The sequence below is a fragment of the Tenrec ecaudatus genome, chromosome 1, assembly GCF_050624435.1.
Source record: "Tenrec ecaudatus isolate mTenEca1 chromosome 1, mTenEca1.hap1, whole genome shotgun sequence".
Lineage (NCBI taxonomy): Eukaryota > Metazoa > Chordata > Mammalia > Afrosoricida > Tenrecidae > Tenrec > Tenrec ecaudatus.
Window position 1 is genome coordinate 91,965,650 of NC_134530.1, and position 13,441 is coordinate 91,979,090.

The 13,441-nt window shown below is 47.3% G+C and overlaps 1 protein-coding gene across 1 annotated transcript in view; it reads left to right on the forward strand.

The window, feature by feature from the left end:
* The window catches only part of CACHD1 (cache domain containing 1), a 243,549-nt gene that overhangs the window by 212,728 nt on the left and 17,380 nt on the right, over positions 1-13,441 (forward strand). The window contains exons 14-19 of the mRNA XM_075557163.1: positions 3,164-3,306; positions 3,898-4,079; positions 4,867-4,977; positions 11,291-11,413; positions 12,552-12,651; positions 12,741-12,857. Of these exons, the coding sequence (XP_075413278.1) occupies positions 3,164-3,306; positions 3,898-4,079; positions 4,867-4,977; positions 11,291-11,413; positions 12,552-12,651; positions 12,741-12,857 (776 nt within the window). The remainder of the gene's footprint in view (positions 1-3,163; positions 3,307-3,897; positions 4,080-4,866; positions 4,978-11,290; positions 11,414-12,551; positions 12,652-12,740; positions 12,858-13,441) is intronic.

Consider the following 13,441-nt stretch of genomic DNA (forward strand, 5'->3'; position numbering starts at 1 on the left):
CCACTGCAGGGCAGGGGGTGGGGGGAGAGGGGGCTGGAGAAACCACCGAGGAATACAAGCTAGGAGAGGGAGCTAAGGGAGTAGAGAAACAGGAAAAGGCCCAAAGGAGTCCGTGTAGTGCATGGACAGTCGACGGCTCTCTGTCTTCAAAAGCACTTAAGTAGGGAAATAACTTAAAGAAACCAAAGGGAATTTATGTTTACTTTGCCAAGTGCTTAACATTCATCATCGGACTTGACATGTTCTCAAAGAGGACACTTCGATTTACGAGAGATAAATATTTTTTCCAAGATAACAAAGCATAGATTTGCTGTCTCTGCTGTATCCGTGGTCCAGGCTGGCAGAGCCCCACGTAAAGCACGTGTCTGCCTTGTCGCTGATACACGGAGTTAAAAGAGGTTCAACAGTAAGGATGCTTGGTTCCAAATGAGGCAGGCTGGGTTTGGGTTCTGCTTATAAAGCCCAGCCGAGCAGAGCAGGCTGGGTTAAGGGGTCTCTTCTGTGACATGAGCCAGCCCTTTCGACAATGTAGCCGTCAATGACGTCAGTCAAAGGAGCTCAGATATGACATGTGTTTTGATTTAGGTTTGAGGGTTTTGTTGTTTGTTTTTATGCAAAAGCATATATATGCCCTTCGATTCATATTTCTAAGAGTGCTTACTGAAAGCTAATGTATTCGTGAGCCCCTAGAAAGTGCTGTGTGAGCAAGCTGAACCCAACTGTTGGGGAAAACGAGGCGGCTGTGGTGAAATTTAAAACCACAAAGCGCAGCAATTTTTCTTGGAGAACAAAACGTCGGGCTTCGTTTGGTTTCCTTCCTTCTAATAGTCCATCCTCGCAGAGCTGTCCCGTGTGGGCGCCGCAAGCCACAGGTGGCTGCTAAGCCTTGAAATGCAGCTCTTTCGAAGTCAGATGTGCTGGAAGTCTGCAACCCACATTAGATTTCAAAGACCGCAAACCCACTCCTAGTGAGCCCATGCAGCTGCACTCTGCAAGGTCACCGCGTGAGAAAGACGGGGCTTCCTATCCCCATAACGAGTTACAGCCTCAGAAACTCACAGGGGCAGTTCCACCCTGTCCTGTCAATCAGAATGGCTTAATGGCAGTGAGTTTGGCTTTGTAGTTAGGGACCCAACAGGACAGGGTAAAGCTGCCTATTTGGGTTTCTGTGGCTGTAAATCTTCATAGGAGCAGAAAGTCTCATCATTCTCCTGCGAAGCAGCTCGTGGGTTCGAATTGCTGACCTTATGGTTCATAGCCAAGCACATAACACTGTACACTACCAGGGCTTCTTGTCAGAGGCTCAGCACTTAGTATTTTTCTGTTGGTTGCATGTTAAAAGGATTATATATTGGATATACTGGATACTATAAATTATATGATTAAAATCAGTTTAACTTTTTTGCATTTTTTAAACGTGGCTAATAGAAAATTTTAAATCACGTTTGTGGGCTGCACTGTATTTTGATTGGCCAGCGCTGCCTCCTAGAGAGTGCTCAGAAAAGGCCGTTTTTGACCGCAAATCCTTTATGTATGAATAATTAACTGGTCGGGGTCACCCAGTCAAACTGCAGACCTGTGTCTGGCCTCTTCACTCGTCTACCCACCTGCACGCCGGGCACTGGGGCCCTGGGAACAGAGAGGAGTCACGGGGGTTACTGTCGGACCAGCTGGCAATAACGGGGACCGAGATGGTCAAGGAGCACAGGTGGCATCGTGGTTGTGCACAGGCCTAAATCTTCCAGGAAGCCGTGGGAACCACCAGCTGCCCCTCCGAGAAAGATGGGACTTTCTCCTCCCATCAGCAGTTACAGCAGAAGAACCCTCAGGGCCAGGCCTACGGGGGCAGGATGAGCTGGCGTTGACTCGGGGCAGTGAGTTTGATTGTTTGTTTGTGTAAAGAGTAAGATGTTCTAAAAGGGAATGAAAAATGAAAATGTGGTGAATAAGGAGTTCTCATCTAATTTATTGACGATGAGTATTTTAAGGCAAAATAATTAGATATACGGCAAAGCTCCTTCCAAGAAGGCTGATGGTACACAGAGGAATGTTTTCAAGTACAGTCGGCTGTATGTAGAAGAATCTATAATTGAGTGTTTGTCTCCACCTCCTGAAAACAGCTTTCAGTTCCGCATGTCAGTGCTTTCTCTCTGCTCAATCCACTCTACTGCACTGTTTTTCCTAAAATGATTAGTTTATTTCAACTAGAAAAGCCCGTTCCTAGAGGGGTAGGGGGTGTTTGTCTCAAACAGATAAACACTATTTCCCTCTTAGATAAAACTCACTCACTGCCACTGATTAGTAGCAACTCTATCAGACAGGGTAGTAACTGCCCTGTGAGTTTCCGAGATTGTAACTCTTTACAGGAGGTAGAAAGGGTGGTCTCAATCTGCTGATCTTAAGGTTGGCAGCCCAACACATAACCCATTACACCACCAGGAATCCCCCCCTCCTTTACATCAGACTAACAGTGAAACCTGAATTCACGAACTAACTTTTTGTTCCAACTTCTGTTTAGGCTCAGTTGGGCTACATTCATCTGTAGGAAGTATTTTGTTCTGTCGTTTGAATGTGTGCACTTCCGTGTTCCGTCTTTCCTTCTTCCTAATTAATAATGCCAACATTAACGCACTGCCGCGGAGTCCTTGCTGGCTCCGAGCGACCCCCTATGGGTTGCTGAGACGGTAACTGTTTATGGGAGTAGAAAGCCCAGTCTTTCTCCCTCGGAGCTGCTAGTGGTGTCGAACTGCCGACCATGCGGGTCGTAGTCCAACACGTCACCATTACACCACCAAGGCTCCTGATACAAACATAGTCCATAATAATTTACATATATGGAGCCAGTCGTATGTGCCAGACGCATCCATACATCTCTTGGCTCGTTTGTCAGGAACGTTTTCAGATGAGGAAAGGACATGGAGCATTTCATATGTAGGGCTAAGATCTTTTGGACATTTGCCATTTCGGGCCCCAGTGCTCATGTGTGAGTGTCTCTCCCCAGCTCGCTCCTGAGGGAGAAGAGGGTGGTCCTTCCCGTCACGGAGCCTCCCGGGGTGGGGCTCCTAGCTCTGCTTGTGGGGCCGCGAAGCCACCCTGGCGGACTGACCGCTTGGGCCCGAGGTGCCGTCGGCTGTCAGACGGGCTCTGTTTGCTTCCGTTTCAGAGAGTCCAACTGTCATGCTGTCTGCCGGCAGCTTCTCGTCCCCCTACGAGCACCTCAGCCAGCCCGAGACGAAGCGCATGGTGGAGCACTACACAGCCTACCTCAGCGACAACACCCGCCTCATCGCTAACCCGGGCCTCAAAGTGAGTCCCCGCCCGGGCGCGCACATGCACAGCTGCTGGTGGCTCCCTCCTTCCACTGGCTCAGGACCTGGGCCCCTCAGCTGGAGAGCCCAAAGCCGGGGGTGCGGCCCGGGGAAGCCCGTCAGCGATGACCCTTCCAAAGGATGAAGAAGCCCTGGGGCCCAGATGAAGGACGTCGGTTCAGATCTCGGGTGCACTGGGGTTTGGGAGGTAGGGGCTGCGCTTGGGAAATCAGTGGAAACTTCCCAGCCCGTTGTTCCCCAGGGAACGACGGAAAGGACCCATCAATCCCTGGCTGGGGAGAGAGAGGGTGACAAGAAGGGGAACCCTGTACTCGCCCAGGGCATGGACACACACAGAAGGAGAAGAACACTGACGTGGTTGCTAGTGACGTGTCCTCACACAGTGGCCCACTCTGCTTCAGGGGGCTTTGTGTGCGCGAATTGGGCCGTGTCCATGTGCTGCAGACAGGCTGTTAAGGGGTAATGGGGCTTGGCTTCTCTGCAAGAGTGCTTTGGGAAGCCCTGCCAGCAGCCAGCGGCTTTCAGGCGAGTCTTAAAGGATCCCCCTCTGTCTTCCTTTGTTCCCCAGTTCTCTGTCAGAAACGAAGTCATGGCTTCCAGCCACGTCACAGATGAATGGATGACACAAATGGAAATGAGTAGCCTGAACACGTACATTGTCCGCCGTTACATAGCAACGCCTAATGGCGTCCTCAGAATTTACCCAGGCTCCCTCATGGACAAAGCATTTGATCCCACTCGGAGACAGTGGTGAGTCTCAGAGGTTCCTTTATCAAAGATGAACGCCCCCCCCCCCCAATTAGATCCCGGAGAGACGAGTATACACTATCCAGAACCGTCAAGCAGTTGTACTATCGAAGACACTCTCGGGGCAGTGGACATGGGTTCTGTTTTGTTTTTTTAATCTTAGTTTATTTTTAATGCACGTGAACATCCACTCTGTGACCATTGAGTGTTTTCGAGACTCCAGGTCCCCAGGTCCAGTGTCCCACGGTGGATTTCATCTCTATGCACATGTAACTACTTGGCAGCGCCTGTGCCCTATGAAAAATGACCACATGTCAACTCAGAGGCGCCCTTTAACTCCCGGGCTTTGTGTTGACGCTGGTTTCAGAAGCAAAAGCTGGCCAGGTGGTGTCGAGACTTGGGTATAAAAACAGGATCTCTTTGTTTTGTGCTGCTTAGCAACGGAGTCACTCAGGAGCCGGCCACGCTTCCTGCCATCGCCCCACCCGTCATTCCTAATCCAGGGTGCTTTTTGATGGGCCCACCTGAGTCTACTTCTGCTTCATGCATTAACTCACTCTATTTTAGCCTAGAGCCACCTGCATTGCTGAGCGGATGCTCAGCTCAGGAATACATTCCGAGTCCCATGTCAGTGTAGATTCTCTCCATCTCTCTTGTTCATGCTCCAGTCAGGCCTAAAAGATAAGGACTTTTTAAAAACTGTGATGTAGCATCGACATAATGTATAATCGTTTCCACTGACGTTTAACGGAACAGTTGTTCATCTCCCACCTCTCCTTGATCTCCCCAGGTATCTCCATGCCGTGGCTAATCCAGGCTTGATTTCCCTGACCGGCCCTTACCTGGACGTTGGAGGAGCTGGTTACGTAGTGACCATCAGTCACACGATTCACTCTTCTAGGTAATGTCTTAGTTGTTTTCGGGCATCCGTAGACACATTAAGGGTATTTTTGAAGTATTTGAGTAGGAGGCAGCAGGGATTAATGGCAGAAACATTCTTTTGAGAGTCCCTTTAGCTGTGCAGTGCTCCATTACTTGAGCTTCCCCTGCCATCTGTGAAATGGGCCCAGGGCTGATGTAGAAGGTAACCGATGAAAGACTCTTTGCCCGGCTCTTCCGTGGCACCCGTGATGAGCAGTGTGAAAAAGAAGAAGATTTAAATTTCAGTGGCCTTGTTGGTAGACGTGCCGACCCTACGCTGATAGAAGGAGCAACAGGAGCCTGATTGATCGTGGTTGGAAAGCGGTTTCCAAATAAAGGAGCTGCCCTAGTGAGGAAAGCCAGAGTGTCTTGAATGTGGGTCAGGCACTTCAGGATTGTGTAGGAGTTTGTTTTTTGTGTGGATTTTCTTTTTCCCATTGTCCATGTGTTGTCTCTTGAGGGGAAAACATGTAACAGATGTTCTAGGACTACTATAAAATGTCAACATCTCTGTGGACATAGGAGACATCTTGCTTTTACGAGTTCTGTTCTGTCAGCGTTTAATCTACAGACTCAGTGGGATTTTGGTGGTGAAGCAAGTCACAATTGTTCTCATCCATCCATTCATTATACAAACAACTGCGTGTCCGTAGCAACCAAGCAAGGCTGTATTTTGAATGGTACCTGAAGGCGTGCCTTAACATTTAGAGATTTTCTTGCTTACCTCTGGTTTTCGCCGGTGCTCATTACTTGTCAGGCGATTGGCGTCCAGCAGAATTCTCTGGGAACAGGAGTGGGGAAGTGTGTGGTGTGGAGTTTCAGTCTCATGACCTCTGTCTCCACGGAGTGTGGAGCCTGCAGCCAACCGCGCACGGACTCCTTTTAGGGGCACGGTCGCGTGTTTGGCTACGTCAGCTGCTTCCATCGCACAGTATTTCACATAGAAACAAGGAAGCCCTTCAAGGTTTTCATTAGCAGACAATCTGTCAGGCATGCATCGACTGCCCGCCCACATGCTCTAATCAGTGAAGAAAAGGTAAATGAGAGTTGTTACTCTCAGAGGACAGCAGTGGCACCTCAATACGCCAGGGCTGGAGGCTTTTAGACATGTGGGTGCAGTAGGAGGTGGGGGGCAGGCAGCAACTCACTTGTGTCTGTTTGTAGGTTTCCTGTCAGAGTCGCCTGAACCTGATCATTTGTCATTAAGAAAACTAGATTTTCCTTCTAGGCACGGCGCTTTCTTAGAGAAGAAGACATGCATTTTTATGTTCACAGACATACGTGTGCCTCTTTTGTCTGTTTTTATTACCAAGAAGCTTGACTTTTAAGGATTGCCATTACATAATCACATGTGACATGCTCTTCTATTCTAACGTCTAGTCGTTTCTATCAGGAGAGCGGAAAGCAGCCCAAACGAGATGAGCTCCAATATTCTTGGCTTTTCCAAAGTGCACTTTACGGCACTTCACGTTTTGAAAGACCTACATTGATGCTTGTTTTCACTAATGGAAACACATCCTCGGGATCTTTGCTTTTATGGAGAAGGTGAAACGTAAGCTAGCTTTCAGTGTCTTGACTCCAGCCCTGGAAGAGGCGGCATGCACCCCAACAGCAAAGCTGCACACTGGGGCGCCTTCCCTGGGAACTGCCCTCAGCAGCTCGCCCGCCGCTCACAGCCAGCCGGAGGTTTAGAGCCGTGCCTGTGAACACTGTGCTGCAGAGTCCTGTAGCAGAATTTTGATTTTTGTTCATTCACAAGTGTGCCATTAGGCAGATGACCTAGCCCCGAACCCAGTGCTGTGGATTCCAATTCATAGCAACCCTTTATGGGGTTTCTGAGGCTGCGAGTTGTTTTTGTCTTGGGGAACGCTAGCTTCATCTTTTTCCCAGGGAGCAGCTGGTGGGTTTGAACAACCCACCTTGTGGCTAATAGTTGAACACTTACCTACTAGCTCTGTGTTACCTCCTGAAATGGTAGAATGTCAACTACTTCGTTAGGGTACAGTGACTCCATGTATTCTTCCTTTGGGTGCTTTCTGGGTCATTCAATATTGTGCCCTAGAATCTTTCAGTCGTGCAACTCACGGCTTGAGTTTTTCCATAAGTTCTTTGAGTGTAAGTTGCTCTGAGCTTGTTCTTCCTTTTTGGCTTTCTAACGCTAGGTCTTTTCACATTTCATTGTAATATTTTACTTTGTCTTCTTGAGTGTTCCACTTAGCTCTTTGATCTCGTCATTTCTTCCATTTTCCTGAGAGCGACTAGCTTAAATCTGGCTTGTAGCCACCAGGCACTCGTGAGTTTGGGTCCTGTGAAATAAGAACCTCTTCTGCCCTTGGTTGATGGGCAGTCTCCTGGAACTGACGGTGTGAGCGTTTTGTGTGGCTGAGCATGGTTTCACGTTTTAAAATCTGTGAGATTTTCACTTGACAGAGTTCAGAATGCAAGTCAACGACCTCTTTCCATGCGCGGGCCAATGCGGCAGCAGCTTGGATGCATCTGTTGAGAGAGAAGCATTGCAAAGCTCTAATTTTTTATTTTTTCAAATAATTCCAAGTGATTTTGTGCTCCTGTACCGCCATGGGAACTTGACCTTCTCCTGAGATTCCACTCTCAGTAGGTGGTTGTTTGATTGATTGATTGATTGATTGATTGATCTTCTTGTTACCTTACTTTCCCTGCCTGCGAGAGATCATAGAGCTAATGGTACAGGTTAGTCAAAGTAAATCAAAGCGGTGCCTAGCGTGTGATAGCAGTTGCCAGCAAGTTGGTTCCAACCCCTGGCAGCCCCATGCGTATCGGAGTAGGACTGGGCGTCAGCGGGTTTTCAATAACTGATTCTTTCCGAAGTAGTAGATTACCAGGGCTTTCTCTCCAGACACACCTGGGGGGACTTGAACATCTGTCCTTTCAGTGAGCAAGTAAGTTCAACAGTGTGTACCACATTTGTTAAGGTCTCAATAATTACTAGACAGCTTCTATTACTGTTATGTCCTAGGCCTTCGCTGAGTCTCAGGTGTAAAGCAGGGGCCATAATGTCCATATTGAAGGGGGATGATGTGAACTGGAGATGACCCCATGACATGTTCAGTACTGTACTTGAGAATGTTGAGCAAACGGGGGTTCTTTATTTATTTTCGTTGTGAGATTCATTCTTGAGAGAGTCTTGGTGGGTTGGGTTGGGCTGGTAACCTGAAGATGTGTGGGTTAGACCCACACCTGGTCCATAGGAGGAGAAAGATGCTGTGGTAGTCTACCCACATCAAGACGGACAGCCTTGAAAGTCCTCCAAGACGGTTCAACTGTAGCCTCCAGGCTTTCAATACATTGCAATCAATGGGATGATTATTGGTGGGGTTTGTTGTTGTTTTTGTTTGTTTGGTTTATTCATGCTTTAAATTTTATCGAACATGAGAAAGAGCTTGAGATCATTGTCTTGGGGACAAGGATTGTATAAATCATCCTGAGATGATTGAACTATTGAATTGTACGATATGTGGATTATGTGCCAATAAAGCTAAAAAAATAGATAGTTGTCAATTAGTTGTCATGAAGCACTCCCTCCCCTTCACCCTGAGTTTTCAGAAGTGGAGGAGCCCAGGTGGTGCAGTGATTATGTGTTGGGCTTTGATCTGCATGGTTGGTAGTTCAAAACCAACCATTAACAGCTTGAGGGTAGAGAAGTTGGGCTTTCGACTCTGTAAACTGCTACACTCTGGGAAATCCCCTGGAGGAGTCACTATGAGTCAGCAGTGACTCAGAGGCCAGTGAGTTTTTTTTATTTTGGTTTTGGCTGATAGTTTGGGGAAGGGCCTTTTGCTAAGGGGCGGGGCTAGGCATACAGCCCATTTCATGCCTTGTTTTTCAACTTCACACTCACTTAATCCGTTACTCCTGGTAGCTGCTGTACTGACGTTTGATTCTTCTATTAGCCTGAGAATCTTCCTTTACATTCTTTGGAGAATACCCTGCTGACTGAGATGCTAAAGTTCGGGTATTGATTAATAGTTATTAATAGTCCCTTAATCAGTACCTGAACATTAGCTGTTGTGGATTAGTAAACCAATAAGACAAGTCTTGGACAGTAAATTAACTCAAAAGTACTCAAACTGCCCAGTCCACTACATTCTATGTAGAAATACAGATTTGTTTTCATTTTTGTATGATTTTTTTATGGGAGGCAGATCCAAAATAGAGACGATGAATACTAGACTTATGTAGGCAGTGTGGTTCTTCAGTAGATGGAGCATATAGGTATGGGTGGTAATCAGGCAGGAGAAGCTGACAAGCAAATTAGCTTATTCCAAAAAACTGGAATTGCCTTTCTCAGTGAAGGACTCTGGTGTTGTACAAAGAATCCAATCTGGGCTACTGGTCTTTACACCATAAGTGAAAGATGATCAATGTTGTTTAAGTCTTTAAAACTGTTCTATACCTAACTTTTCCTTTATAAAATGAGAGATGCAATTCCTTCCAAGTCTCTAAATGGGAAATTCAACCTGTTAGATAAAATTGCTTGGGAATTCTTGAATGTGTGCAGCTCTATGGAGCCAGTCTGTCCTAGGGGGTAAAAGTACTTGTATGTGCTTGGGAGCTGGCAACGACGGTGTAAATTCCTGCCGCTTCCACTAGTTATTTGCTATGACCTAGGGTCTCCCCAAGCTTCGTTGTCTTCAAATGATAATCCCCCATAAGATTGAAATTCTTATTGTGATAGATGATTGCTGTGATAGATGATTGAAATTCTTTATTCAGATGTCCACTCACCTGTCTATAAATCGTGAACATTGGGCAAATGGAAGCTATTGCTATCAATATAATGATGAACCTCATGCAGACACACCATTCCTTGCTGAACAACCAGAGAAATTTACAATTCTTTTGACTTAACACTTCCAACAAAACCGTATTTGCTACAAGACCCAAAGCTCACCTGTGATGACCATTTCTTGCATTTCCGCCAAGGATTTTAAGTTCTTATAAAAGTGAAGCGCCTGTTGAGGCAGTAGCTTCTCAAAGGCCATCCCACAGCATGGGCTCCCATCGCCCCTTCTCGTTAGGCTTTGGCACCAAAGCCCTGGTATAGATATTTCTCTCTGGGTCATGATTCTTCTTCTGATCGTTTTGTTACGGTACAAATTAGTGTCAGCACTGACTACCGCTAGAAGGGGGCAGTCATCCACACGGCAAAACTGATTTTACTCCAAACACTAAAACTCAAAAACCAGACGCACTACCATCGAGTCGAATCCGACTCACAGCAACCCCAGAGGCCAGAGTAGGGGCTGCCCCGAGAGTTGCAGAAACTAAATCTTGACAGGAGCAGAAAGCCTCATCTTTCTCCCCAAAAGTGGCCATTGGTTTCGAACTGCTGACCTTGAGGTTAGCAGCCCAACACACAACCCAGATTTCCAAAGGGAAATTTCGTCAGAGTTTTACGATTCATGTTGAGCTGTGGGATATATTTTCTCTGAAAACACAATTTCATATCAGCCCAGGACTGAGGCTTAAGACCTCGCCGTTTCTTCCTCCGTAGAGTAACCGCCCTTTATGGAGTAGTTACCCGAGGCTAGCCACGTCACTGAGCACTGTGGACATACCAGCCGCTTACTGCCCAGGCCAGCTTTGTACGGAGTTACTTTATTTCCAGATGAGACACCTGAACCTCTGGGAAAGGTTAAGGCACATCAACAGAGCCCCTCAGATAGAAACCAGCAGGGCCAGCCTGTAACCTCCAGTCTGCTTGATTCCAGAGCTCAACGGGGAACATTGAGTTTTGGTGCCCAACTTGGCCTTTCTGTCTGAGAGTCCTGTTACTGGATGGTAGGAAAGCCGGCCTGTGACCCCTAACATAGGTTGTTCGTAGAGCCAGGTGTAGTGTTGTGAAAAGAAAGTAAAGCGAGGCATTGTTCCTACTAACTTTTGTGTAGTATTCTAGCCATCAGTTAACCGTGGTGAGAGTCCAGGTGCCTAAAGGAAAACGGGGTCCATCTAGCCAAAGTCCCCCCTGGTAGCTTCCCCACCCATGTTCTGCCCTGAGTGTGGTCCAGCCACCCTTTGGATCCCGTAGTCTTGGGAAATGAACCATATTCCGTGGTGGGTGAAGAATATCGATCCCCATCAGTCTAAAGGCTCCTCTTACGTAACCTCGTGTGATTTCAATCAGTCTGTTAGATCCTCGTTTTCCTAGGGACGAGAACGTGAAGCTGATAGCATAATGCACCCCTGTGGTGGCACACCGCTTTCCCTGGTACATAGGAATTACCTCTATCATCATTGGTATTTTTCCCATAAAGCACACAGATGTCTTCTGGGCACACGGTAGCTGTGATGGGCATTGACTTCACGCTGAGATACTTCTACAAAGTTCTGATGGACTTATTACCAGTCTGTAACCAAGATGGTGGCAACAAAATAAGGTAAGCCCTTTCGGGATGTCATCTCCCTCCCAGCTGTAGAAGCAGAAGGGAGAGCTCTCCGGCCACTCTGGGTGGCATGGCAGTCAGAGCGTCACTATCGGGAGCAGAAGCCAAGTCCGTGGCCCGGGTGTTCTGTTAACAAAGTCTTTGCTCTTTTTCTGAGAAGCACGCTCTTTATGATTTACAGATAAACTCAGCTCCTAATAGTGGCACCGAATGCACCAATAGCTCTTGTTTCTCCAGAAACCAGCAATTAGAGGTTTCCCACAATCGGGGTACAAAAGGACCCGAGGCTACTCTTGCGTAGTACTTTTGATGTGACTTGCCTATTAAGCCAAAGTCTTGGTAACATTTTCAGACACTTAGACTGCTCTTTTTATATTTCCCTCAGAAAAAGGGCTCATGAACTAAAAATCTTCGTCTCTTTAATTTCAAAAGAACATGTCTGATCAAAGCCAGGGCTTTCCCTTAATTTAATGCGGACCAGGTTTGAAAACCACTCTCTTGGTATAGTCTCATGGGTCATGCTTCATCTCGCTGCTGAAGTACTACACATTGGCCCTTAGTGAGGAAACGCAGGATTCAGGACAAACAGACATGGCTGATGAAGAGCCAGAGAGAAGGGCATGTCACCTTGATAAAAAGCAATTACAACTTCTCTTATTTAGTACTTGCTTTTCTATCAGGTAGAGATTTATGTGTGGGGTTTTTTGTGTGTTTGTTATCAAAAGAAGGGGGTGTGCTGTACCTCACATGTGTGCCTCTGTCTATTCAAGACCACTTCCTTCATGATCTCCTTGTCCTGACAAGAGAGTAAAATGTTCTGCTTATCCGTCATGCAAAGGGTTCTTTAAGTCTACCTGATTGGACTGGACAGGCACGTATTTGGTCTGAGCTGTCTAGGTGATCTCAGAGTCAGGTATAAGGCTCACCTGTCCCCCGGGCACTGTATGTACCATGTCAAGGGTAACGATGCTGTATCTGCTTGGGCCTTGCTTCCTTCATTTGTTTCTAACAAAGAAGTACTGAGAACACAGGTAAATGCTCCCTGCCTCTGAGCCAGCAAGCTGACGCTCTCTGAGAGTGCAGACGGAAGAGCCATGAACGTGAATGAGGAATGCCGTGTGTCTTGCCACAGGTGCTTCATAATGGAGGACAGGGGGTATCTGGTGGCACATCCAACCCTCATTGACCCCAAAGGGCACGCCCCGGTGGAGCAGCAGCACATCACCCACAAGGTATTTGCAGGGAAGCCGGTTGCTCCACTCTCCAGCTGCATGGGCTCATTAACCTGACATGTGACCTCTGCTCTCGGTGACCTTGTTAGGAGCCCCTGGTAGCCAACGACATCCTGAACCATCCCAACTTTGTGAAGAAAAACTTGTGTAACAGCTTCAGTGACAGGACCGTCCAGAGGTTTTACAAATTCAACACTAGCCTGGTGGTAAGTTGACTCTTCAGTCCCGCTAGCGAATGCGATGGAGGGATGGTGAGTGTCCGGGGGCTCTGCCATAGAGCCACAGAATCAGAGGACCGAGAGGGACCCTACCCCAAGTTCCCCAAGACTGACAGAAGCAAAACAGGAAGCCCAGGCTGGGGAAGTGAATGCTTTGAGGTCTCACAATGTTTGGTTTGTTTAAAGGCTCATCCAATTTAAGCCCTTTGAAATATCTACTGAGCCTATTACCACACTCTTGGATAAACAAGGTGACACGATGTGTCGCCTTAAATCCCTGTGGCCAAATTAGGTCAGTCCTTAGTTGGGCGCCCTCCTGCAGGCCACCTGAACAACCATTTCCTTCCTCACTGAGAACACCCAGTGTGGTGTAAAGTGCTGCGCATTCAACCCCCATGCAGTTAAAGGTCCTCTGGACGGTCTTACTGATCTCTAGATTGTCTTAATGTGTGAGGAAAACTAGCAAGGGAAATGACAGAGCTGGCATTTAAAGAGCTATTATCGGCACCAGGATGTCCACGCAGAATATGCATTTAGGTCATTATGTGTGCTGTTAAAGTTAATTTTTAAAA